Source organism: Beta vulgaris, chromosome 6 (assembly GCF_026745355.1).
Source record: "Beta vulgaris subsp. vulgaris cultivar EL10 chromosome 6, EL10.2, whole genome shotgun sequence".
In the NCBI taxonomy this organism is placed as follows: domain Eukaryota; kingdom Viridiplantae; phylum Streptophyta; class Magnoliopsida; order Caryophyllales; family Amaranthaceae; genus Beta; species Beta vulgaris.
Window position 1 is genome coordinate 52,060,303 of NC_079207.1, and position 27,478 is coordinate 52,087,780.

A 27,478-nucleotide genomic window follows, 5' to 3' on the forward strand; every position below is an offset into this window, starting at 1 on the left:
TAGTTTTTATTCTTCTTCATTGATTCATGAATTCTATTAGTTTCTTTCATTGATTTCTTTGATTATGTTTTCTTTTATAGTTTTAGATTTCATCTTTTATTTCATGATAGAGTAGTTTTTATTTCTAGGGTTTTGGGAATCCATGTTTATATGCTATGATTTGATTGATATTTATTCATGGTTAAATTAGTTATTGATTAGTGTTTTATTGTTAATGTTGCAATCTAATCAATTTTTTGATTAAATATTGTTAATATCGAGTCATAGATCGAGAGATAGTACTCTTTAGAGGCTTACCTACAATTAGCAAATCTGATTATGTTGAGCCACCATACTAGCATATGTTGATTTGAGAGCGTTAATGCCTGACCAAGTATTAACGTGTGCTCTAGATATATAATTAATTGAATTGTGATGATATTTTGATAGTTTATAAGTATAAACATGGTGAACCATTACCCTAGATTTTTTTAGTTTGATTTTCGTAGTTTAATTAGTTTAGAACTTTAATTCAAATATCTATGATCTTGTTTAGTTTCTCTATACCTTATAAACTAGATAAAACGACCATCTCTCTGTGGATTCGACCCTACTTACCCTACTATATTGTTAGAAGGTTTTGCAGGAATAATTCTTGACGGGTGTACGACAACCTATCAGAGCTTGACGAAGAGGGGCGAGAGAGAGTGCGACGGAAGAGGGAGAGATTGAGGAGGTCACGGCGGAGCTCCCGCGAGCGTGCTGGTGGCCGGCGAGTGACGCGCGAGTGGTAGGCCGCAGACCTGGCGTCGTCCGAGCCGGCGGCATCCGGTGGTGGTGGTGTTTGAAATCCCGAAACAGATGAGAAAGAGAGAAAATTGGGGCTTTCTTTTTTTTGGTTTTCTTTGGGTCACGTTTTCCGGCGAGTTGTTGACGGAAAATTCTGATTAGTTCTTAGGTGGTGGTGAGGTGAGATGAAAGGATGGAAATTGTTGTTGATGGTGTTCTTGGTGACAGATTTTCATGGCTAGTTATAGTGAAATTGAATACACAAAATCAGTGGTTGGGAGGGAGATAATTGAAGTAAGTATTCTGAATTTTTGGCTTGAAGAAGCTAAGGAGAGGGATTGGTGACAGATTTTTGGCAGAGGAAGAAGGAGGGAGTGTCTTGGCATGCTTGCCAAGTGGCCATAGAAGGGTGAAGAAGAAGGCAACATTATGGAGTATTAACCATAGAACTTTTACTCATTTTCCCTTCTTATTTTGTAACCAAAAATCAGAAAATTACATCACTTCTCACCTTACTTCACGTGGCTTTGTAAGTCTTAGTGAAAAATTGGACATCTTTGTGCCTTAGTGAATTAACAACAAAAACTAACCTTTTTGTTTAACTCATGAAATCATAGAATATAAATTGTCGCTTTAAGTCGAAATTTTTTTATGTTGGAATTCTATATTCGTTTTATTAATTATACGTTGCTTAATTAGTGAAACGATAAAATAAAATATGTTTTAACTACATTATTTAACTTAAACACGTTTAAGATTTTAGGATATTACATCCTTACCCCCTTAGAAAAAGTTTCGTCCTCGAAACTTACATAGCATTGTCAAAAGGATAACATCATGCATTCATAAACTTGAACATTCATACATAAGATTTCATAATCACATAAACACATCAAAGTCATCTATTCAAACAAGTGAAGGTGTTTTGTTCTCATTTGATCATCTACTTCCCAAGTGGCTTCGAATGACATGTGATTAACCCATAAACTCTTAACCATAGGAATTACTTAATTTCTAAGTTGCTTTTCCCTAAGATCAAGAATTTCAACCGGTTTCTCTTCATAAGTCAAATCCCTCCTTAATTGCAAAGGCTCGTGTCTGATCACATGGTTAGGGTCTGGTATATACTTCCGCAACATCGACACATGGAAAACATGATCCAGAATCTAAGAAATGTGCGGTAATGCCAAGCGATAAGCTACTTTGTTGACTCGTTCCAGAATCTCATATGGACCAATGTATCTTGGTCTTAGCTTACCAGTTTGACCAAATCTCATAATACCCTTAGTAGGGGAAATTTTCAAGAAAACATGATCACCTACTTCGAACTCCAATGGTCTCCTTCGACGATCTGCATAACTCTTTTGTCTATTCTGTGCAGCTTTCATTCTGGCTTGAATTAATTGTACTTTTTCTGTTGTTTCTTGTATCAAGTCAGGTCCAATCACTCGTGCTTCATCAATGTCACTCCAATATAGGGGTGTTCTACATCTTATTCCATAGAGTGTTTCATATGGTGCCATTTGGATGCTAGCTTGATAGCTATTGTTGTAAGAGAATTCAACCAATGGCAAGTATTTCTCCCAACTTCCTGGAAAATCCAAAATACATGCTCTCAACATATCTTCAAGAGTCTGAATGGTCCTTTCTGTTTGACCATATGTTGCCGGATGAAAAGCTGTACTAAAATCCAGTCTTTTACCAAGTACCTTTTGCAATTCTTTCCTAAAAACTTTGCTTGGAATCTCGAATCACGATCTGACACAATAGAACTTGGCACTCCATGCAATCTTACAATTGTGCTCATATATAACTCAGCTAGCTTATCCAAACTCCAATTATTTCTAATGGCAAGAAATGTGCGGATTTTGTCAGTCTATCCACAATGACCCATATAGATTCATTCCTCGAAATGATGGTGGCAACCCATGATAAAATCCATGAAATTGAATCCCATTTCCATGCAGGAACATCTAATGGTTGCAACAATCCTGCAGGTCTCTGATGTTGATCTTTATCCTTTGACAAGTCAGACATCTTGACACAAATTTGCAACTTCTTGCTTCATATTGCTCCACCAGAAGTCTGCTTTAAATCCTTGTACAACTTGTTTCCTCAGGGTGAACAGAAAAAGGACTGTTGTGAGCTTCTTCCAGAATTCTCTTTTTCAATGCCTCCTTATCTGGAACACATATTCTCCTGAAATCTCAACTGTGCCATCATCTTGGATCACAAATCCCGGTGATTTTCCCTTTTCACATCCTCTTTATCTTTTGCAACTCCAAGTCTCCATCTTGGCCTCTTTTATTTCTTCCAACAAAGTCGGCCTCAACTACAATGCATACAATTGTGCTTCTATTTTCGACCACATAATCTCCACTTTCATCTTCATCAAATCATCATTGATTTCTTTTGGCAAGGTTAAGGTTGTGTTTAGGTAGGATTTCGGCTTAGAGCATCAGCTACATTAGCTTTGCCGGGTGATATAGGATTCGAATCATAATCCTTTAGGATTCAAGCCATCTACGTTGCCTAAGTTCAATTCCTTTTGGGTAAAAATGTATTTAAGGCTTTTGTGGTCGGTGAAGATCTTACAGGAACACCATAGAGATAGTGTCTCCATATTTTGAGAGCAAACACAACTGCGGCTAGTTCAAGGTCATGAGTTGGGTAGTTTTGTTCATGAGGCTTGAGTTGACGGGAAGCATATGCTATAACTTTATCATTCTTGCATCAACAACACCTAATCCATGCTTAGAGGCATCGCTTACATAACAAATCCATTAGTACCAGAAGGGAGAGTAGGAACAGGAGCAGTAGTGAGACGCTTCTTCAACTCCTGAAAAGCTGCTTCACATTCATCACTCCATACAAATTTAACCGTTTTCTTCACCAATCGATTTATAGGCATGGCTATCTGGAGAAATATTAGACAAATCTTCTATAATATCCAGCTAAACCCATAAAACTCTGATCTCCAAGAACATTAGTGGGTCTAGGCCATTCCATGATATCTTTTATCTTTTGTGGATCAACAGAGACTCCAGTATCTAAAATGATGTGCCCTAAAAGGCAACTTCTTTCAACCAGAACTCACATTTCTTCAACTTTGCATACAACTTCCTTTCTCTAACACTTCAACACCTTTTCAAATGTTCTTCATGCTCGATTAGTTTCTTGAAACACCAAGATTCATCGATGAATACAACAAACTTTCGAGGTATGATTTAAATACTCGTTCATCAGATCCATGAAAAGCAGGGCATTGGTTAACCCAAACGACATTACTGTAAATTCATAATGACCATATCGGGTCCTAAAAGCAGTTTTTGAAATATCTTCTGGCTTTATGCAGAGTTGATGATATCCAGATCTTAAATCTATCTCCGAGAAGATGGTTGCACCTCGAAGTTGATCAAAGAGATCATCAATACGGGGCAATGGATATTTATTCTTGATGGTGATCTTGTTCAACTTCCGATAATCAATGCATAGCCTCATGCTTCCATCTTTCTTCTTTACAAATAGAACTGGTGCACCCATGGGAACACTGGTCGAATATACCCTTCTCGAGTAATTCATCTAGTTGCTTTTTCAGTTCTTGAATCAGCAGGTGCCATTCGATAAGTGCCTTGGAATAGGAGCAGATCCAGGAACAGGTCAATGCTGAAATCTATTTTCTTTCTGGGCATGCGGTATCTCTTCCGAAAATACATCTGGGTACTCACAAACTATGGGAATATCGGATAATGAGGGTTCAGGTTTGGTTAGGTCTACCACATTACAGAGGTATCCATGATGACCCTTTGAAAGTAACTTGAAGGCTTTCAAGCTTGAGATGATTTCAGGTTTGGGTTGGACTTTTCTTCTTCGATAAGAAACCTTACACCCATTTGGCATCCTAAGGTTATTTCATGGTTAAGGCAATTCATGTCGGCTTTGTACTTCAACAACCAATTCATTCCCAATATCACATCAAAGTCGGTTAATTCGAATTGAATGAGGTCCACTTGAAAATCAAAACCTCCCATAAGGATAGGACAGTTTCTATACATGACATCACATAAGATGGATTCACCATTAGGGATGGTGACAAACATGGCAGAAAATACACAGCATGGTTTTGCATTCAAGCTTCTAGAAAATGCAGTAGATATAAACGAATGGGAAGCTCCAGAATCGAAAAGAACATAAGAAGGTACAGAGTTGATAGGAAAAGTACCAGTAATGACAGTATCATCTGCTTTCGCTTCCTCACGCTGCATCATAAAGACTCTTCCAGCCTGCGGGGGTCCACATGGAGGATTCTTGTTTGCATTCCCACCATAACCAGCGTTCTGACCGTTTCTTTGACCACGAATAACGACATTTCCACTTCGCCAATCAGGAGTCGGACAATTCTTAATCACATGTCCTTGTTTACCATTTCGGTAACACTGATCACTTCCCTTACGACATTCATTCGCTATGTGACCTTGTCTTCCGCAATTGTTGCATCAAGGAATTTGCTTCTGATTATTTCCCGAATATCCTGTGTTCGACTTTTTGTTGAAGTTGTTGCTGGAGTGGCCATCATGAGATTTAGCTTTTCTTTTACCACCCTCATATACTTCCTTTCGCAGCTTCACTTTCCTTTCAACATTGATAGCCCGGTCGTATAGCTCTTGGTAATACTTACTCATATTTGCAGCAAGCCTTTCTTGAAGATCCAGATTCAAACCTCCTTCAAATCGATTCATCCTTTGGCGATCCGTAGACACCAGATCAGGAGCAAATTGAGCTAACTCATTGAATTTCACAGCATATTCCGGAACTAAGATACCCCTTTGCCTCAGATAGATGAACTCATATTCCATCTGGAGCTGCAGAGACTGAGGGTAAAACTGGTTTCTCATAGCCTCCTTTAGGCCTTCCCATCCAAATCCAGGTTGATTTTGCATCTCTCTAACAGTCTTCCACCACAGATCAGCTTGCCCTTTTCATTTTTAAGCACTTATTAACTACACTATTTATTATTCATATTATATTATATAAACCTTGTAACTTATGGTGGTGACTCTCATTTACAAGATTACTTACCATTTTATTTACTAATTTAACTAAAACCTTTAAGATTTTACTTGAGGTACCGAGAACCGTTGCTTTAATACCAACCTGTAATGCCCCAACCTCTAATCATCGTTGTTAAGTTAATTAATCGATTATTAGCAGCGGAACCTAGACGGTCGGCGCGTTACCGCCGTACTTTCCATAAGGAAAATACAAGGCAACATAAAATCATAAACTTAAACATTTTATAACATGAAACATAATATGGATCCAACATTAGTCTTGATTAATAGAAACTTAGTTACTAATCAGAGTTTTGACATTAACTTAAATTAAAACTATAAGAGTCTACATAATCTAGATATTATATAAATCCTCACTGCTACGCCATCCCGTTATCACCATCGGTACCTAAAACATAAAACAAAACGTTGTGAGCCAAGGCTCGGTAATATACTACTCTAACAACGTAAATTCATTTCACATCATTTCATTTATAAACAGGGAGAAGAGAATAAGTAAAAACCATTTCACAAACATATCATAGCATGTTACATTATCTTATTTATCATGTTCATCATCATGTATCTTTTACTTTGGTAACTTGGCTCGTACAACAGAAGGGACGTCTCCCCATAACATAATAACATCGTAAACGGAAGGCAGCCACCCGAGGACAAAAGCCCTCACTAAAGGTGGGGTTAATGCCCAAAATGCGAGGTGCCACCCGAGGACAATAGCCCTCACTAAAAGGAAGGTGGTTAACCGGCCGAAAGGTACGTGCACGACCAAAGATAACGGAATACTTGCCAAGAACCGTCTTTCACTTGAATTTATCATGTTTCATTTCTTTTAAGCATATCATCATCATCATGAATAATTATATTCTTTTCATTTCATCATAACATCATCATCATTTCATAGCATCATATCATCATAACCATCATAAAACATTTCATTTCCCACAATCCATATATATAAAACATAATATTAATCATGATCACAAAACATACTTCGAAGGAGAATGCAGGTGTTAGCAGTAGACGTTACCTGAATTCTTGCCTAACAACCTTGATAGCCGGGGGAAGCTTGTAATATCCTTTATCTTCTTTAATCTAATCAAGAATACTTTTATTAATGAACGTTTCGTTATTTAGCTTCTAAGCCTAAATATTAGTTAGCGCTTATTAAGGTCATAGCGTTCGTTATGACGTCATAAAGGTCTCATTAAAGGTCGTTATTATCTTAGTCGTTAATAACTTCTTAATTAAGGTGACTCTTTATTCCACTAACTAGAAATAACTCATTTAGTTATACTTTTAGAATTATTGAAACATCATACTTAAAGTTATATTATTACATACTATATAACCATTCAAAAGTATATTATTATTAAACGAGTTCATAGTTAATCATCAATTAATTGTCTAGTAATAAGTTAATTAAGTTTAAAGCTATAATAGATCCATTAATATTATTATAATATTATTTAGTCATTTCAAACTAATAACTCAAGTAACTAGTTATTATAAGTGAACTTAAGTATTAGTGGAGAAATCATAACTTAAACTCAATTTTTAAATTACAAGCTCATTGAATTGGTTTTAACAACTCAACTAGTTTAGAAGTCTTGACATATAACCCAAACATAGTTTATTAGGAAATAAGCTAAGTGGTTTAATTAAACTAACTAACAGAAACAATTCATAGATAAAGTTCAAACATCTTTTTAGCCCAACATAATAAATTTCAAATTGTAAACACTTAGCTCTTAGTTCTGGGTCTAAGGTACTAGGCCCAATCTAGTATACTAACAAAAGGAATTTTACTTGGGCTTGAATTAAAAGGAATTAGAAATCAGAATTTCTTTAAAAGAAAAACAAAGATATCGTTACCTCTGCTACTAGAGCAGGGACGACAACGAGAAGCGAGGCAGGGGGATTCCGGCTCCGGCGAACGGCGGCGAGAAGCGGCGGTGGTCTCCGGCAGTGTGGCGCGCATAGGTTATCAGTGGTGTTGCGCGTATAACAGACGCGAGCTCGATGAAGAGGAGCGAGAGAGAGTGCGACGGAATAGGAGAGTGCGGGGGTCACGGCAGAGCTCCGGCGAGCGTGCTGGTGGCCGGCGAGTGACACACGAGTGGTAGGCGGCAGACCTGGCATCGTCTGAGCCGGCGGGAGCCGGTGGTGGGGGTGTTTGAAATCCCGAAACAGAGGAGAGAGAGAGAGAAAATTCGGGTTTCCTTTTTGGTTTTCTTTGGGTCACGTTTTCAAGTGAGTTGTTAACGGAAAATTCCGATTAGTTCTTAGGTGGTGGTGAGGTGAGATGAAAGGATGAAAATTATTTTTGATGGTATTCTTGTTGAGAGATTTTCATGGCGATTTATAGTGAAATTGAGAACACAAAATCAGTGGTTGGGAGGGATATAATTGAAGTAAGTATTCTGAATTTTTGGCTTGAAGAAGCTAAGGAGAGGGATTGGTGATAGATTTTTGGCAGAGGAAGAAGGAGGGAGTGTCTTGGCATGCTTGCCAAGTGGCCATGGAAGGGTGAAGAAGAAGACAACATTAATGGAGTATTGACCATGGAACTTTTACTCATTTTCCCTTCTTATTTTATAATCAAAATCAGAAAATTACATCACTTCTCACCTTACTTCACGTGGCTTTGTTAAGTCTTAGTGAAAAATTGGACATCTTTGTGCCTTAGTGAATTAACAACAAAAACTAACCTTTTTGTTTAGCTCATGAAATCATAATATATAAATTATCGTTTTAAGTCGGAAATTTTTTTATGTTGGAATTTTATATTCGTTTTATTATACGTTGCTTAATTAGTAAAACGATAAAATAAAATATGTTTTAACTACATTATTATAGTTAATTATTTAACTTAAACACGTTTAAGATTTTAGGATATTATAGATAGGGTGAACGTTTGACTTAGATTTAGGTTAGTTAATTAGGGTTAGGGAGGATTAGGGCCTAATGACTAACGAAAGTCTAAGATCGTTAGTCATAAGGGCATATTGATGTATTTTTTGAAAAGTGGAGGGTATATGGTGAATTTGAAAACTTGCGAGTGTATATGGTTCAAAAAAATTGTTAGGGGTATATGGTCAAAAAATCCTTTTTTATATATAATTAGGTAGTTAGATGTATTTTTTATTTTTCCTTATTCTATTTTTTCATGTCCCACCATGTTGCCATTTTTTTTTCTGTGACGTGACCATAATCTCGATGAAAGTCACACCACTTTGACTTATCTTAGCCTTTGTAAGAATATTTTACTAGGCCGCTACCGCTTATCATCTTTTTTACGCATCTCGTAGATGTCTGCTCTCAAGACCGTTAAGGGAGTATAATTGTGGTACCTTTCAAGTGTTGTCTCCTGGTTTTTTTCACATGATTGCTTTCTTCTCTTCTGTCAGTGCTATCATGCCTCCTGTCTTTCCTACTTATGTCTCTATCCTTCTCCTTTTCCTTTTCTTTCTCATTGTTATCTCCCTCAGGCAGTTTAGAAGAAGTCTCTTTGTCGAATTTTCAATTGGGTTTGCCAGGGACTTCTGTCAAGCTGGCAACTTCTTACGGCCCAAGTAGCTTCTGAAGGCAGCTTTCCTTTCGTACCCGTCATCAGTGCTAAGACGACTACTTCTTGTTGTAGGCTGGGGATGGTAATGTCCTCACAATTAAAATGGCCAATATATGTAGTCCATTTGACTCTCCTTCTCTACCTGCTTGATGGACATCAACTATTTCGTCCTCTTTTCCCTTCTCTTGTTACTTACAAAGTCAGTAACAAACATGGCGGATAATTACTGAAAATTGTAGATCGTTGTCGGTTGGATGCTTTTGAGCCAGGTTTGCACTAGCCGAAACAAAGTTGAAGAGAACACCCTACACCAGAATTAGTTAGTGTCGGTGTACAACAGCATGTGTCTTTCATAAGCAGAGATGTGATGTTCAGGGTCAGTTTTACTGTCATACTTGCACGCCGACATCTTGATTTTCTTTATTGGTTTTTGGAGAAGGGCAGTAGCAAAAGGATATGAGCGGCGTGATATCAGTGTGTGACGACAACCGAGTTCATTCTCTCTTCTGGGCTGGGATGACTCTTGGATCTCAGTATTGTATTGTTCCTCATCCCCCCCCCCCCCGTCTCCCATTTGTTTAGTGGTGGTTCTCTCCTCATGATCCTGGTCATGCTGGCCCTGTGCTGCTTATCGACCACCCACAAAAGAATGCATTTTTCTAATGGGACTATGTGGCCTATTCAAGGGACATTTACCAGAGTTGCTGGTCTGAGGTTTTTGTCCTGCTATCGCTTGAAACACTTCGGCAGCACTCAGGAGTTCTTCAGGATTGAACATGTGTTGTAGAGATTCGAATATGTTAGGCTGAGAGGCATCAACAGCTTCCCTACCTTTCTTTACAACCGGCTTGGAAGGCCTTCAATGCCGAAATTATTGTTATCAACAGTTGCCAATATATCAAAGGTCCTTTTGTCGGCTGTTGCAGCCTACTTAGGATCCATAGGACTGAGATGGTGGGCAGGTATGTGGCTTAGACTATTTTATTTAAGGTATAGTTTTCACGTCTTTGTAGCGCCAAATGGTCAGTTATGGAATAATGCTATTAGGGTAAATCGATATCTCATCGTCACTTAAGCTGAATTGATGATCTGCAACACAAAATATGTAAACTAACCTCGAGGGTTGATCGAGAAACGCCCCTCTGATGTCTAAGTGGGTAAAGATAAAGTCGGTAGCTCTCAAATACTGTATAATTATGATTGTGAATATATCTTTATGACTCTGATCAAGGATATTATAGTGGTCGAGAGTGTCCCAAGCAGGCATGACACATTCTCCCATTGGCTAAATGTAATTCTATCCTCTTTTCATACTCATCTCTAGGCCCAATAAGTCTCAAAATTCTAAACACACCATTAAAAATTGGTTGTGCCCGACTTGATGTAGGTCAAGTATTGGGTCCATGCACATCCCTACTCGTAAGCTACATAAGACTCTAAAATAGCTTGACTTGAGTTTGATTAATTTTACCGAGTCCAAACTCTGACTCGTACTCACCTCGAACTTAAAAATCGAGCTCAAGCTTGCTTTAATTAGAATATCCGAGTTCCAAACTCAACTAGTTAAAACATGTACCAATGTTGCTTAATCAAGTTTATACTTCCTGCATTTCTTTTTACTCGCTACACTTCTTTTTTTATGGTTCCCAATGCAATTTTTGTTAGTGATAAATTAGTTGGCTAGGGGTATGTGATTATGGGGAGGGGACCACTTAGAATTTTGGTTAAACAAACTACATCTGGCAGAGAAAAAGGAAGGGGGACCACGTGACTCTCCCACCAAAATTATTTTAGAGGGAAAGCTTTTAAAATTTTCAAAAAGGCTTTTAGAGAGAATTTTTTACCCTCCAAAATTTCATACCCCTGCTCGCTGCTCCCACAAATATCAAAAACATCAAAGCACATTCACAGGCACAACAAACAACACTACCATTTTTCCTCCGAAATTAAGTCTTCACAATATTCCTCAAAAATTAAGTCTTTACAATATTCATAGCATGAAGTAAGCTTCACATTTCACAAGTGCACTGCACACACTGAGCACCTAGGTTAGAATAATATTTACAAGAACAAAAAAAAATCAGCATTAATCATCCTCATAATCTTCTCTTGCACAAGTCTACAACATCCAAAATGGAGAACACCCCTGACTTCTTTGATGTAGAACAACTTCTTGAAGATGAGTTGATGGCAGAGTACCTCTTCTATGCACAAGACTTGGTAAGCTCCGATTCTAAACCTGACTCTGAAACTGAACATGAAACAGCAACTATCATTACACCACATGTTAGTAATGGTAGAGAACAAAGAGAGCTAAGTGTAGCTGAAAAGAGGAAAATACTAGATGACCTTCTAACTATATCAAAACAGAACAAGTTAGCTAGAGGTGTCATCACAACAACAGCAACAAAGTATGGGGTTCATAGAACCACAATCTCAAGATTGTGGAATGATGCAGTAAAACAGAAGGGAACCGGTGTCCCCATAAATGTGCAGTCCAAGAAGGTTGGGAAAGTGGGTAGAAAACCCATTATTTTTAGTGAAGAGTGGTTGCAATCAGTACCATTACACAAAAGAACAACTGTGAGGAGCTTTGCAGGAGCTTTGAGGGTCTCTCCCTCACTCATTTACAGGTTACTTAAAAAGGGACTTCTTAGAAGCCACACAAGCAGTAATCACCCTGCTGTGACAGCAGCTCATAAATTACAGAGAATGAAATGGGTGTTAAAGCACATTGAACCAAGCACACCAACACAAAAACCAGTTTTCCAGAGTATGCATAATGTCATTCACATTGATGAAAAATGGTTCTATTTGAACCCAGACACAAGGAGGTTTTACTTGCTACCAAGGGAAGATGATCCATATAGATGTCAACAATCCAAAAGATACAAGATAAAAGCCATGTTTATGGGAGTTATTTCTAGGCCAATATATGACAATGAAGGGAAGATGATACACGATGGCAAGTTCGGTATTTTTCCATTTGTGAAAAAAGTTACAGCCCAAAAAAGAAGCACAAATAGGGAAAGGGGAACCATAGAAACAAAACCCATACAAAACATTAATCAAGCAATCATCAGAGATATGCTCATACAACAAATCATTCCAGCAATTATGGCCAACTGGCCTGCTTCTCTGTCAAAGGACATATATATTCAACAGGATAATGCTAGGCCATATATAAAACCTAGTGATGAAGAGTTCACACATGCAGCCACACAAAATGGATTCAATATCCAGCTCATTTTCCAACCACCACAATCTCCTGATCTAAATGTCTTAGATTTAGGTTTTTTTTAGGGCTATTCAAGCATTGCAATATCAGTCATTCCCCAAGAATTTAGATGACTTAATCGAAAAGGTGCAGGATGCATATGATTTCTTTGATCCGGAAGTGCTTAAATATACTTGGCTACAGTTACAATGGGTTATGGTGGAGATACTGAAATGCAAAGGGGGGAACAACTTCAAAAACCCACATCATGGGAAAAGGAGGTTGGAGAGGCAGGGGTTGCTGCCTGCCAATGTTGAAGTGGAGCAAAGTGTGATTGAAGAAGCAGTAAAATACTTGATTGAAAATGACATTACAGTTGATGATGGAATGGAATACTTAGAGGCAGATATGGAGATGGATGCTATGGATGCTGATTAAAAGGAGCATGATACTATGAAGTAGTAGATGAAGAAAAATAGGCACTTTTTGGGGTGAATAGTTTGGTGGAGTACATACAAGTTGCAGGAACACAAGAATACTTTTTGGGATAAATAGTTTTGGTGGAGTGACTACAAGAAAAACCTTTTAGATTCAACATTTTAGCTTGTATGCACTTTTAAATATTGAATGAAAATGTTTTTTTTTAGCTTGTGTGCACTTATAAATATTGAATGAAAAATGTTGTATTTTATAGATAGTGGTGCAGGCAACTGGCTAGCGTGTCGTGGTGCAGGCAGTATGCATAAGCTTAATTCTAGAAGTAGAGCTAAAATTCAACCTCTATGGCTACAATCTTCAGCACAAAACTCAATACTTCTTAAGAATCAAACCTTGCATTAGTATACAAACAGCATTAAATTTAGTAAGTTTCCAACCTTGCATTTCTATGTCCACGCAGTATCCCCACAAAACAAAGACATAACTAGCCCTCTACCTAATTGATAAAGACGATTTTTTTTAAGAATCAAACACGACATTTACCACAAAAGAACCTCAATTCCTTTATTATTAGTATACAAACAGCATTATGAACTGAAAAGCACGAACAAGAATTCACCAAATTTCAAGATCACATCTTATCCACAACACAAATCAGTTAATCAATTATCATAATTCACATGAAATCAGACCCATATTCTTTCTAAAATAATCAGACCCATTACACAGCAAATATCTAGCCTTAATAAAAAAAAAAAAAACAAGAAGCACCAACTAGTATGCATTCTAGCAATAGAAGAATTAATCAGACCCATTACACAGAAATACGAAGGAAGAAAGCATCAAGAAAAAAAAAACTTGTCTCCAAATAAACAAACTTACTAAACTCTTTGTTCCCGACGAACTCAGGTCTTCTCAAGGCAGAAAGTATCTCACAAGTAGATCTGGGGTTGTCAACCCTACATCTATTAAAAACCCCCCTTTTCTCAGCAACATCAGCAAAATCCACCATATTCTTTCCTTTTTTTTTTCTCAATTTCCTCCTTGGGTGGCTCGAATGTCAAAGACCTTCGACATTTTGCCATTTCTCCATGCTCTTTTACAGATTCAACAACCCTACCTAAAGCCTTCAAAGCATAGGGACCCAACACTTTTGCAGCATCACCGCTCTCATACAATTTTATCGGCCATGGAGACTGATTTTTGAATGACTCCATCAATTCCACAAAAATATCAGCTTCATCTTCATTATCAGTTTCAAAAGATGCATCAACAAGGGGACTCAAATCTGGGACAAACATGATAAATTATAGAGGCGAAGAGAGGCGAAGAGAGATGAAGAGAGGCGAAGAGAGATGAAGAGAGGCGAAGAGAGACGAAGAAAGATGAATTTTAGGGTTCTTCATTTGGGGCTTGAGAGAGACGAAGAAAGATGAATTTTAGGGTTCTTCATTTGGGGTTTGGGGGTTGATTTAATTTTCCCCTCTGTTGTATTTAATTAAAAGGTAGTTGGTGGGTTGGGGTTGATTTTGGTGGGAGTCATTAATGTTCAGTGGGTTTTTTTACAATTTCATTGATTACTGTTAGTTGTTAATAGGCATGTTTTATTTTTCTAAGTAAGGGTAGTTTGGTAAAATCATACCTTTAAAGTTACCATATAAGGAAAAAAAAAGAAGTGTAGCAAGTAATATGAAACATCCATATATAGGAAGCGTAGCGAGTAAAAAGAAACGGAGGAAGTATTAGTTTTCCGCTTGGACAAGTTGTATTGAAAATCCCTCCTATTTTCGCCATCCAATTGATCATTTAGGCCCGGTTTAACAAATAGGCCCCATTCTTTTGGACGAGGAGAAACTGAACTAAACAGTAGAAAATAACTGAAATAAATTGATCTAAAAATAAGTCCAAAAAAACAAGACCTATATAACAATCTCATGGAAAATGTATCTTATCTTTTATATTAATGAGCTTACCAGCTTTCGAGCCATACACTATTGAGTTTGAGTTTTGACTCATTTGATATTTAAACTATAATAGCAAGCTCAAGTGTTCACAACGGGCTCGAACCAAACTTTAATTGAGCAGTTCACAACACAATTATGTTCATGTCGACCCTCTTAAATAAAGGATCGTAGCCCATATGATACAAAGGTGACCTCAAACGGAGACATTAATAGTATATAAGGATTTGTAAACAAGATAGTCTAGCATGGCTGCTGAAAAAAGAAAGACTAAACGCCCAAACAGCAAGTAGTTAAACAAGGGTCGAAAAAGGCACAAGTATTGCACCGGCAACAACTTATTGAACACCACAAATCAGGATTACGGATACAAAATTCAGCTTCACCTCTACCACGCTTCCATCTGCAACAGGGTGAACGAGCACACATCATGTAACGGTATAAATTGTGAAAGTTGGCACAAAAACAAAATGCCAGCACAGAAACTCCACAAAGAAGACACCATAAAATTCACCCAAATGCCACCGATTCCAAATAAGGAACAATCACAGCAGGACAGAAGTTGGGAAAAAAGAAAGAGAAGAAACAAGTCTACTCACTTATCAGAAAATTTTAGCAAGAGTAATACTAGGACTTGTTTAAGAAAATTATATCAAGTACAACTCCAGGACAAAGGAACTACTAAACTGACTCTTCAAGAAAAGGTAGCAGAAAAACGAATCCCTATCAGCATAGACTCTAGTCCTCTACTACAATTCACAAGGCACGCAGACCCCCCAAAGGAAAAAAGAAAAGACTACTACAGAAACTTGGGCATTAAAGAACTTAGGATCACAACATTAAATCACAATGGTACCTAATATTTGGTGCTGGTGATGGATAATCTGCTTCAGTATGAATGAATTATACAGTTTCTTGAAGCAACATTTTGTTCAGCTTTGTGGTCTAAAATGATTTCAATCCTATGTAAATCAAAGCTTAAATGAGTGAAAAGTGAAAGCAAGAGAATGGTAACTTATAGCTTCTTGGAAACTCTTTTTATCTCTATTTCCCAAAACTGGCTGTTTATGACCTTAAAAAATTAGTCAGTAAGTCAAAAAACTAAAAAAAGTTCCCAAGACCTCTCTCAGAAGCTGCAAAGTCACTCTTTTAGTAAGAGAAATTATATAATATAAAAAAAAGGGGGGGAGGGGGGGGGAGGTTGAAATCATGGGGGTACACAAAAAATATAAAAGGACAAAGTTGTCCTCAAACAGAAACCAATATCATCAAGAAACCCAACTCCTCAGAATCATTGAAATCAAATAACTTAGCTGCCCTAGCCTATAAGGAAGCTAGACACGTTAGCTCATCCTAAAGCAAGTTACATCGCAGAGAGGATGTGCACAACTTCTCCTTGCAAACCCCAAAACCACAAAGTGGATCAGCGGCTTCACCACAGCAAGGGTATACATCTCCACAAACGAAGCAGACAACTTTGTCCAAAGATATTGACCCACCTAAAAATGAAGAAGACAGAGCACAAGACCATCTATCTTACCTTTCCACCTGAAGCACCTTCATCGCCTAGATTTGTAAACCCCTCCAACACTCCCACAAATCACACCAAGAACTATGGTAGAGAAAGAGACAAAAGACTCTCCCTACCTTAATACTCATAGCAAAGAGAGAGACTCTTTTAAGGCCCCACTCACGAAAAGCAAAGATAATGCTTTAAAAAGTATCCCTCTATCGGCGCATCCAAAGTCCACCAAACCCCTTCTTGTCAAGACCCACATCAGAAGATACCAACTACCCTCGTATACACCTGCACAAAATCTTTTACTTCAAAGCCTCATAACCCTACTTAGTTCATGGCTCCTCAATCATGCATGCATTCGAGGCCTTAGGAGCACTTATATGTGTTCAAAACAAACCCTTAATAATCTTCCACATCAGGTTCTAGTATCTAACTGTTCTTAAATAACATTAAGTCTTCGAATCAGTACATCACGATTCATATCAGTCTCCAAAGGTTGGATCAGCATTTCATACCAATGTATAGTTTTTCAAGGAAAAAAAATATCCCAATAACTTTACCACTAGAATCCCCAAAGAATTTAAGCAAAGAAAATTAAAAATAGAATGCCATGAAAAACATACCATTAGAAGCCCCAAAGACTTTTAAGCAAAGAAAATGAGAAATAGATTGCCATGAAAAACTATGGTATCTACAATTTCAAGTATTCTTTCTACTTCATTTTATTTGATAATAAATGTCCGAGTCAATTAGTATTACTTGATGTGTTTCCTGTACATTTCCAATAATACCCACTATTATTGGCCCTTTGTGCTGCTTCATAGTATATGTGATATGTCACAAATAAGTCGATCAAGGTGAACCGAGACATTGATAAAAATGGCCAAACTAAAGCACAACTGTGAACCCAACATCCGAAACACATCTACATTCTCTTTAAAGTATGCCACACAACGACAACAAAGCTCCAAATGAAGCAACGTCCAACATGATCACAAATTCACAGGGCATAGAAGTTGACTTGTATCACATTTGACATTGGCCTCCCACCAATGAACAGAAAAGGGACATACTTACTTGCATCTAGATTAAGCTATCAATGATCAGGTCTTACCACCTCAAAATTACAACCAATAACCACTCAGCAAAATCATCAAAACCGAAACAATTTCAATAGTAAATGCCCAAAAGATCACCAAGAAATAAGATGATTTCAATCTCCAAAAATCAAACTAAATCCAACCTAACCCACAAGGTCACATCACTATATCTCCAGAGTCATATAGATAAAGAAACAAAACGAATTAACAAGGCAGAAATGAAAAAAATAAAACCCAAAAATAATAAATTAAATCAATCTTTCCCACATAATTAAACAAAAATCAAAACCAAACCCATATCAATTAAATCAAAATCCAACCAAACCCACATCAGTTTTCCTCCAAAATCATATCGTAAACAATCAAACAATGAAGAGTATAACGAAGAAATACCCAATTGATGTTAGGAATCAATGGTGAGAAGAAGAGGAATGTGGAGAAGAGTAGAATTTGTTGTAGATGGTTTCGCCAACAAGGTAAACGCAGAAGGCGGCAACACCGAGACCGAGGCCAGGAACAGAGTGGCGGAACTGGTTGCTGAGAGTGGGGTGCTTCCTCCACTCATCCCTTCTCCTGAAGAACTCACCCGTTGATCCCAAAGGTTTCGCCATTTTTACTTTTTCTCTCTCTCTCTCTTGAGAAAGTTCAGATTGGGAGTGTGGTTCTTTGTTTTGGTTAAGCCTAAAAGGGTGGGTGTGTCTGTGTGGTTTCGAAATTGAGGGGTGACTCGGGTGAGGCCTTGTGGGCTTCGTAATTGAGTTTTAGAAATCTAGACCACGAAAAAAAAAAGTTGAAATCAGTATAAGTAGGTCGGCAACTTGTTGATTTTTTTTTTTTTTTTTTTTTTTGGAACAACGGAGAAAACAAAGTAAAGGAATTACGACCTTTCTTTTCTTGGTCGAACAGTAAGTGAATGGGTCTTGTATATTCTACTTCTACTTACTTCAGTACATTGGAAGGAATTAAGATTACCTGCAAGTTTTCTAATACTACCAATTATAGAGAAAATATTCTTGTCTCCCTTACTAGGATCCTTCGGAGCTTTGATCACTTCTTCGTTATCTGTTTGTATAGAGATGTTTGTTTGTCCTTCACTCTCTTCTGCTGCTCGAAGAACGGCGTACGCTTCCGTTTGAGTTGGAGAGCTCGCAAAAATTCTTCTGGAACTGTGTATATTATTATTATATAGTTCGTTTATCTAAGCAATTGCGGCTATAGCTCTTTCCTCTGACTTTTTTCCATGAATCGTCTACGCTAATGGTTTGGGGGCCTATCCAATTTGTGCCTAGCTTACGTACACTTGGTGTGTCGTTAGATGGGCACATATTCTTTCGAGGACGAGTTCCTGCTTCTTCCATTTTTTGTTTCCTCTTTCTCGACGCTCTTCCCATAGTGTCATGGAATGTTTTCATGACTCATAAAGGATTGAGTTTGATACCTCTGAAGCTTTTTATCTATGTCTGTTCTTTTTCCATTTCTTGTGTGTTAATAGAAACCAGCCTTTAGGAGAGTTGAAGCTTTCCATAAACTTCTATAACTGTAAGTGGTTGTGTGAGGTTTTTTGTTTGTTAGGGCAGCAAAAAACGAGTCCTTGTGGTACTTAGCCTAGTAGAGTTTATGAATTAGGGAGGAGGAGTTACAACGTACTCTCCAAGCTTGTTTCACAAGTAGTGAAGCATTCATACTTTTTATGTTGCGTAGGCTTAGGCCTCCTTCATCTTTATGGAGCTCTAAAATTGCTCTCTTGTCCATTTTACCCAAATCATTAGAGCGACCAACTTAGTTTTTTTTAATATTTGGTAGGCTCGATGTCGACCTATGACTCTCCTGGAAATTTTCTAAGTCAGACATTTAAAAATATATATTATCTAAAGTTCGAGGCTTAAATCGAAGCAGAAAAATTATTAACATGTGCATATTGTAATACTCTGAAAATTTTACAAATTTCAAAGTAATTATCTTAAGCAAATTATAAGTTACCTTATTTATTTTGGAAAAAAAAGTTCAACACCAACTTAATTGTTGTTAATGCTACAAATTTTTGGTCTTCATTTTTTAAAATGTTTTGCAGTTAATGACAATTTATTTTATGATGATTGTCTATTAAGTTAAATATATTTCCATATATACATCTCCAAATAAATTTTTGAATGCTTTGAACCTTAATTTGTTGAATAATAGTAAATATTTTCAATCTCCCTAGCAAATCAATCAATGATAATCAATCATCTATAATCTTGCCTTTTCTAGCCCATTCTCTTGCAAAAAGGTTTATCTTGTAAGAGACCACCTACTTTTAAAATAAAATTAGGCAATGGTAAACCCAATATTAAGAAGATAATTAGCCCAACATACAGTGACTAGGTTAGTTTCTTTCGGTGACTAGTTTAATTCATTTAGTTACTAAGTTTACTTTTATATTAAAATTAGACCGTCTCTTTTAATAATTTTTGACTACTAACTTACTCCAAATTCCTTGATTGATTGAGCTGTAATTGGGCCATGATTTTTGCTTTCCTTCTTAGAGGTTGTTTGTTATGGAAAATATTGATGTAGGAGACAAATTTAAATAAGCGTTTCCATTTTTTAATTGTTTACTGTGAATGTTTGTTAACAAATACCATCGTCGGAGGAAAATATAATCCCCCCATTTGTTACCCTAATCAAACTAGTGGAAACAAATTACGTTTTCTTCCTCAATCATAAACCAATTATAGGCGTGTTTTTATTTCGCTTACGCGGGATGAGCGCGTATTTGACTATCTCACTGTTAGGATTTTATTGAAAACGTTTTTAGAAGTCATCAACAAGTGTTTAAAGGAAGACTCATAAACCTAATTGGACATTAGGAAATCTAGGGGCTTATCCAATGTAGATTTTCCCGTCCTGACTCCATAGATGGTCAATGAACCAAAGATTGAGTTCGGGGGTGAGGGTATGAACACTGTCAGAAACCATGTCGCCCATTGCTTGCCTCTACTTAATATCAATTCATGTCAATTTTTATGCAAAAGAATAACCACATAATATTTTCATGCACCTTAAAAATATTTAGTCTAGGTTGGTTCAGGAAACACATAAAAGACTATTTTTTGGTGATATGTTAATATGCAATCAAGTATACTGGGTTCTAGGTTGGTTCAGGAAACACATAAAAGACTATTTTTTTAGTGATATGTTATTATGCAATCAAAAACACTGGGTTCCTAGCAGGTTGTTCAAATTATCTGATTAATATTAGAACAATTCTTTAGGTCTTTGATTAGCAAAAATAACATGTGACATGATGAAAGCATTAACAGGACAATCATATAATAGGAATCCGTACAATAAATAAAAAGGAAGGAAAGGAATTAGAATGTACAATAGATAGATTTTATATTAAAGATCTATATCATGAAAGAAATAATTAGTACTTTAATATAAAAATAATAGATTTATTCAAGGATCCTCGGGATTATACCATGGCTTGGGTTTGAGCGATTGACAACCTTGGGGATAAACAATCGTGAAGCCTGAAAACCTGAACGTGTATGTATGTCTGAAAATATGTGTTTGTGTTTGTAAGTATGAGTTTTGTAGAGAGATTTGTAAAATATTGAATGTGTAAAAGTTGAAGTGTTGTGTGGAATAAACTTTTGAAAACCGTACAATATTTATAGGGAAAAGGAAATTGCGGGTCACACGCTAGGTGCGCCAGGTGCAGGCCTTGTGTGACGCACAATCACACGTGTCAGACACATACATTTGATGCATCATGCCCAATTAGCACCGTAGACGTAGTATGTGCTTCATAAAGATAGAAAAGAAAATTGCGTGTCACGAAGAGGAGTGACGACTCTGTGTGAGGCATAGTGTCATATGTCATGTGTAGATTGGTGCACCTGACACGGGTGGACAATGGTGCGCCTGACACATCAACATGCGCTAGGCTAAAAGCCATGCGCCAGGCGCACGATGGTGCTCTAGGCGCACAATGGTGTGCTAAGCGCACCGCCTTGCTTATTGATGCGCTTTGACAACTCTTTTTAGAAATCGCTTTTGACAATTTTCTGTTATCTTTTGACTCTAAATATCCGATTTCAATAGGTTGGCTAATAGATTTTAATCTAGATGCTATTGATTTGTGACATTCTGCAATTTTTGCTAGCTGCAACATGTAATCCTCCTAAACCAACTGTATACACAAAATTTCGAGTCGAAATAAATAAGACAAGAAACAAAGTAACAAAGAAATTATATTTCAATAAATGTATTGAGTACAATCTCTGTAAATAGTTTATAATGAAAAATAAACTAAGTCCTCTGATTTTGTTTCGTAGCTTGAGAGTGACACGTGTTGGTGTCAACGTGGAGTTGAATGTAGACTGACCTGTTGTCAACGTCAACCTGAGTTTGAGTGTGGAATGACGTTTTGTCGACGTCAACCTGAGTTTGAGTTTTGTTTGGGTATATTCGAATGAGGGCTGACAAAGCTTGAATCTCAGTCGAATATGTTTGAGTGTATCTGAATAGTCGGCACAATTTTGATGTGCTTGTTGACTAATTGCAGAGAGAATTCTAAGAGAATTTTATGAGCTCTTGAGAATAATGATTTTTCCGTCCCCTCAACTGAGAGATGTGAGGTCTATTTATAGGGAATGGAGATCCCTTCATGGACTTGGTAATTTATGGGTTTGGGCCCGTTTATGACTTGGAAGTCTTTTTACCTTTGCCACTTGACCACCTTATTTGGACTAATAATCTGGGCTAGCCCAATATTTTATAACCCAAATTGTATTTGTTTAATCTAATTTGGATATGTAATTTGAGTGGGCTAAATTAATTAAATTGGGCTATTCATATTATTTTAGCTCAATAATAATTAATTTATTTTCATGTAAAACACTAATAAATTTTTAGTGTCTACAAATTGCCCCCTCGAGACAGCGTCACGTACACGATTTGAAGTGTTTAATCGTGACAATGTCTCGAATTTGTGTTTGGTTTAGCAATTAGGTGACAATCACCATGTTACTTGAATTTTTTTTTTTTTTTTGATAAGGTCATGTACTGTTTACAATTCTATCAAGTCGCGAATCCAAAAACTATAATCATATTCTGATTAGGATTTTTTTATTAGCCGACCGAAACAAATCTTATCTTTTAGTACACCACCGTAATCTATAAAACCCAATAGAGATTTACGATTTTTTTTTTTTTTTTCTTCACGCTGCATCAGAAGCTTTTCTTTTCCTGCATCTCATTGTCGCACAATATCAAGAGAGAAAAAAGAAGTCTTTTCAACCTGCTACCAATATGTAAGTCATACAATACACCTCTTTTTCTTCTTTCTAATTGATTATGCTTGACATGGCACATAACTCCTTTTAATTCATGTTGACCGTTTACTTAGGCCCCTTTTTTTTTTGTTGCATGATTATTGTAGACAAACAAGAAATTAATTTGATCTACACTCTGTAGTGCTGGATTCTTCATCAAAGTCATTAACGTGGGCATCATACCTCAACAGGTAAGTGTTTCACGCTTCTTTGCTTTATCTTTCTTGATGACGATAGACTAATGATGATGGTTGATCTTCCTTCTTGTCTAATAGATCTTAGACTTTGAATGTTTGTATAAGATTATGCTTTGCACCCATATTTGTTTCTTGCTTATTGCTTCTTGCTTCTTGCTTCTTGCGATACCGAAGTACCGGCACTCATATGCTTGTAATCCTCTCAATCAATTTTTTTTTTATTCGTCCTGTATGAATAACACCCAGCACTGTAGTATTGCAGTAGCACTGGTTTTGATTTCGTTAATCGTCATGAACAAAATTCTTTGAGACTTTAGTTTTATCTTATGCCACGCAATCCCATGATGCACCTCCTGTTTTTTTTTCTTAATGAATTCTCATGCTTGATGATGGTATTACACGTGTGAATGCTAAATCATGATATGCATTTTATTTTATTTTTTATTTTTATTTTTTTTTTGAGTATATGGTTGTCATTATGATCATCAGATCATCATATCAAAATTTGCAATAATCATCAAAATTTCTTTTCTTCATAATAATGATAGCTCTTTTTTTTTCGCTTTTTTTTTTAGTCTTGTTTTTCTTGCAATTTGTTTGTGACGATGATGATACGAAGTTTGTATACCACTGTGGATCATACATCAGGCCTCGGGGAAAATCTTAAACAAGATTATACAAAATCACTTTGTCCCTTTTTAGTCTCTTTGTATCCCCTTTTTTTTTTTCTGTGAATGCGTGCATTTTTTTTTTTGACAAGGTTAGGTCTTGACATACTTTATTTGACTTGCAGTACATCATATTTTGCGAGATACTGAACTTCTAGACTATCTTTGAAGCGTTGCAGAAGCTCAAGACTAGTGAGGTGATGATTTTGTTACACCTTTTTTTGTCTAGAATATTTTGTTTGCACAGTATCACTTTTTTTGTACATGTGTACCCGTGTATTTTTTTTTGTGTGTGTATGACAGGTTCACTTGAAGATGAAGACGAAGGCGGGGATTCCGTCGTGATGGGCCACATGTCTTTAGCACTGTGAGCCTGTCAGGGGTGTTATTCATATGTCTTTAGCACTGCGACACTGACACCTACAGACAGTCCCTTGAAGACGAAGACGAAGACGAAGGCGGGGATTCCGTCGTGATGGGCCACATGTCTTTAGCACTGTGAGCCTGTCAGGGGTGTTATTCATATGTCTTTAGCACTGCGACACTGACACCTCCAGACAGTCCTTGAAGACGAAGACGAAGGCAGGGATTCCGTCGTGATGGGCCACATGTCTTTAGCACTGTGAGCCTGTCAGGGGTGTTATTCATATGTCTTTAGCACTGCGACACTGACACTCCAGACAGTCCCTTGAAGACGAAGACGAAGGCGGGGATTCCGTCGTGATGGGCCACATGTCTTTAGCACTGTGAGCCTGTCAGGGGTGTTATTCATATGTCTTTAGCACTGCGACACTGACACCTCCAGACAGTCCCTTGAAGACGAAGACGAAGGCAGGGATTCCGTCGTGATGGGCCACATGTCTTTAGCACTGTGAGCCTGTTAGGGGTGTTATTCATATGTCTTTAGCACTGCGACACTGCACCTCCAGACAGTCCCTTGAAGACAGTCAATCTCACCTCGAGGTATGTTGTCTAACCCATGATTTTTTGTTTTGTTAAATGATTGTTCGCTAACCCAAGAATTGCTTTTGTTTTGATGTCATCCTTCACTGTTTGCATTCTTGTGGGTTAGGAGTTAGAACTTTTTTTGGTGTGTGTGCAATTTAAACTCTTACTTGGGAGTTCAAATTTTCTTTGTCTTTTGCTTGGATATGCAGTTTACACTCTTGCTTAGGAGTTAGATTTTTTTGGTGTGCAGTTTAGACTCTTGCTTGGGAGTTCAAATTTTCTTTGTCTTTTGCTTGGATATGCAGTTTACACTCTTGCTTAGGAGTTAGATTTTTTGGTGTGCAGTTTAGACTCTTGCATGGGAGTTAGAATTTTTTGGCGTGCAGTTTAGACTCTTGCTTGGGAGTTAGAATTTTTTGGTGTGCAGTTTAGACTCTTGCTTGGGAGTTAGAATTTTTTTTTTTTTTGTTTCGCTATTCACAGTTTATACTCTTGCGGGCCAGGAGTATTACAATTTATTTTTTTTTTGTTTCGCCGTTCACAATTTATACTCTTGCGGGCCAGGAGTATTACAATTTTTTTTGTTTTTTATTCGCCGTTCACAGTTTATACTCTTGCGGGCCAGGAGTATTACAATTTTTTTTGTTTTTTTTCGCCGTTCACAGTTTATACTCTTGCGGGCCAGGAGTATTACAATTTTTTTTGTTTTTTTTTCGCCGTTCACAGTTTATACTCTTGCGGGCCAGGAGTATTACAATTTTTTTTGTTTTTTATTTCGCCGTTCACAGTTTATACTCTTGCGGGCCAGGAGTATTACAATTTTTTTTTTTTTTTTTTTTGGTATGGTGTGGCTGCACTCGAGTAACTTTTATATTACCCTAGCTGCCTACGTACTTGTAAATTCAACAAATTGCTTTTACAAGATCAAGCCAACGTAGTTCAATGCACTTTATTTCTTTCAACATATGCAGTTTATCCTCTTGCTTAGGAGTTAACGATGCTCTTACTTTTCATGAGTAGTAGCGCTTCAGAAACTTGCCGTTGATAGGCCCCACCCGTAATCCGTCAGCGTCAACAATTTTATAGGCCCCATTAGTGTATACCTCTTTGACAACGTATGGACCATCCCATTTAGAACTGAATTTACTTCCCGTCTTGCGAGAAATAATGATGGGTCTCTTAATTGCTAGGACCATGTCTCCAACTTGAAAGGAGCGAGGTCGAACTTTCTTATTGAAAGCGCGTGACAGGCGAGCTTGGTAGCACTCAGATTTTTGTTGTGCTTGGAGTCTTTTTTCGTCAAGCGCCTCCAACTCAGCAAGTCGGAGTTTATCATTTTCATCAGACGTCAAGCCTTCCTGTATGGCAATTCGCAATGATGGAATTTGAAGTTCTGGGGGAGAACTGCCTCAACGCCATACACCAACGAGTATGGGGTTGATTGTGTTGCTGATTTATATGTCGTTCTATATGCCCATAAAGCTTCCCCTATTCTTTCATGCCAATCACGTTTGGACTTGGCGACCACTTTGCTCAATAAACTACAAAGTGTCTTGTTGAACGCTTCAGCTAACCATTCGCAGGTGCATTGTACATTGATGATCTATGTTGTGTGAATTTAAACTTCTCACATAAGTTTTTCATCAACTTATTGTAAAATGGTGTTCCATTGTCCGTGACAATTCGTTGGGGTACACCATATCTGTAGATGATGTGAGTACGAATGAAGTCAACAACATTTTCTTTTTTCACTTCACGTAGGGGGATGGCTTCTGCCCACTTAGAAAAATAATCAGTCGCTGCCAAAATATATGCTTGTCCAGCAGATGACTTTGGTGTAATTGGGCCTACATCGAGTCCCCATGCTTCAAATGGCCAGGATGCGACTGTGGGGTGCAATGGCTCTGGAGGTTGATGAATGAAGTTAGCGTGAAATTGGCAGGCTTCACATTTCTTTGCATAGTCCATGCTATCTTGTACCATGGTTGGCCAATAGTAACCCATTCTTTTAATACGGTCATGTAGTTTTGGACCAGACTGATGAGCGCCACAGACTCCAGAGTGAGCTTCCTCCATGGTTTGTTTTGCTTCTTCATCTCCAAGACATCTTAACCAAAGACCATGAAAGGATCGTCGATAGAGAGTCCCCTTATAATATATAAATCGTGAGGCTCGACGACGAATCTCTGTCTTATGTTTGGATCACTTGGCAATTTTTCATGTTCCAAATAATCGATAATTGGTTGACGCCAATCTTCTTTGTCGATTTGATAGACAGAGATTATGTCGACTTCTTCAGCATATTCGTCAACACCATCGTCATCGGGAGTAACAACCCATTGTTTGCAAACGGGTACATACATTCTTTCTTCTGCCCCCAGTGCCAAAGTGGCTGCAAGCCCAGCTAGCGCGTCAGCCATCTTGTTGGCACTCCTTGGAACATGTTCTAACTTGACGGTATCGAGTTTGTCAAGCAATTGTGATGCTTGCCTTTGACAAGGGATTAAATCATTCTTTTTGACTTCATATTCACCTGATAGTTGTTTTAGGACCAATTGGGAGTCCCCGTGAATGTCTAAATCTCTAAGTCCCATTTCGATTGCCATTTGGAGGCCTATTATGAGTGCTTGGTACTCAGCCATATTATTGGAGCACAGTTGAGTTAGCATAAAAGAGTATGGCAGTATACACTTTTCTGGAG

General features: G+C 37.5%; 4 protein-coding genes and 1 long non-coding RNA gene across 5 annotated transcripts; 2 read left to right on the plus strand and 3 right to left on the minus strand.

The window, feature by feature from the left end:
• Positions 1–4,595: 4,595 nt before the first annotated feature.
• LOC130591851 (uncharacterized) lies at positions 4,596–5,708 on the minus strand. The gene is made up of 2 exons (XM_057395792.1): positions 5,379–5,708; positions 4,596–5,216 (listed from the first exon to the last, which is right to left on the minus strand). Exons 1-2 carry the CDS (start codon positions 5,706–5,708, stop codon positions 4,596–4,598), a joined length of 951 nt encoding a protein of 316 aa, XP_057251775.1.
• Positions 5,709–6,040: 332 nt separating this feature from the next.
• Positions 6,041–8,402, minus strand: LOC125498443 (uncharacterized). Its single transcript, XM_057395998.1, has 3 exons — positions 7,713–8,402; positions 6,868–6,932; positions 6,041–6,228 (listed from the first exon to the last, which is right to left on the minus strand). Exons 1-3 carry the CDS (start codon positions 7,977–7,979, stop codon positions 6,216–6,218), a joined length of 345 nt encoding a protein of 114 aa, XP_057251981.1. The 5' UTR covers positions 7,980–8,402; the 3' UTR covers positions 6,041–6,215.
• A 3,139-nt stretch (positions 8,403–11,541) lies between these two features.
• Positions 11,542–13,063, plus strand: LOC104897046 (uncharacterized). Its single transcript, XM_048646802.1, has 2 exons — positions 11,542–12,611; positions 12,712–13,063. The coding sequence occupies exons 1-2, from the start codon at positions 11,542–11,544 to the stop codon at positions 13,061–13,063; spliced, it is 1,422 nt and encodes a 473-aa protein (XP_048502759.1).
• A 2,152-nt stretch (positions 13,064–15,215) lies between these two features.
• LOC104896996 (NADH dehydrogenase [ubiquinone] 1 beta subcomplex subunit 3-B) lies at positions 15,216–18,354 on the minus strand. Its single transcript, XM_010683794.4, has 2 exons — positions 18,037–18,354; positions 15,216–15,427 (listed from the first exon to the last, which is right to left on the minus strand). The coding sequence occupies exon 1, from the start codon at positions 18,252–18,254 to the stop codon at positions 18,054–18,056; it is 201 nt and encodes a 66-aa protein (XP_010682096.1). The 5' UTR covers positions 18,255–18,354; the 3' UTR covers positions 15,216–15,427; positions 18,037–18,053.
• A 4,201-nt stretch (positions 18,355–22,555) lies between these two features.
• Positions 22,556–24,811, plus strand: LOC104896689 (uncharacterized). Its single transcript, XR_790503.3, has 3 exons — positions 22,556–22,943; positions 23,072–23,155; positions 23,955–24,811. It is a non-coding gene; the product is annotated as an uncharacterized LOC104896689 (long non-coding RNA).
• The last annotated feature ends 2,667 nt before the right edge of the window (positions 24,812–27,478 follow it).

Bases quoted from the DNA above. Each gene is read 5' to 3' on its own strand.
- LOC130591851 (XM_057395792.1), bottom strand. From the start codon at position 5,708: ATGCAAAATCAACCTGGATTTGGATGGGAAGGCCTAAAGGAGGCTATG. The intron at 5,217-5,378 runs GTATATGAGGGT...GAATGTCGTAAG, and splicing joins AAGTGAAGCTGCGAAAGGAA to GGAAGTGATCAGTGTTACCG.
- LOC104897046 (XM_048646802.1), top strand. From the start codon at position 11,542: ATGGAGAACACCCCTGACTTCTTTGATGTAGAACAACTTCTTGAAGAT. The intron at 12,612-12,711 runs GTTCACACATGC...GGTTTTTTTTAG, and splicing joins ATAAAACCTAGTGATGAAGA to GGCTATTCAAGCATTGCAAT.
- LOC104896996 (XM_010683794.4), bottom strand. From the start codon at position 18,254: ATGGCGAAACCTTTGGGATCAACGGGTGAGTTCTTCAGGAGAAGGGAT.
- LOC125498443 (XM_057395998.1), bottom strand. From the start codon at position 7,979: ATGCCAGGTCTGCCGCCTACCACTCGTGTGTCACTCGCCGGCCACCAG. The intron at 6,933-7,712 runs GTAACGATATCT...ATTCTTGATTAG, and splicing joins TCCCTGCTCTAGTAGCAGAG to ATTAAAGAAGATAAAGGATA.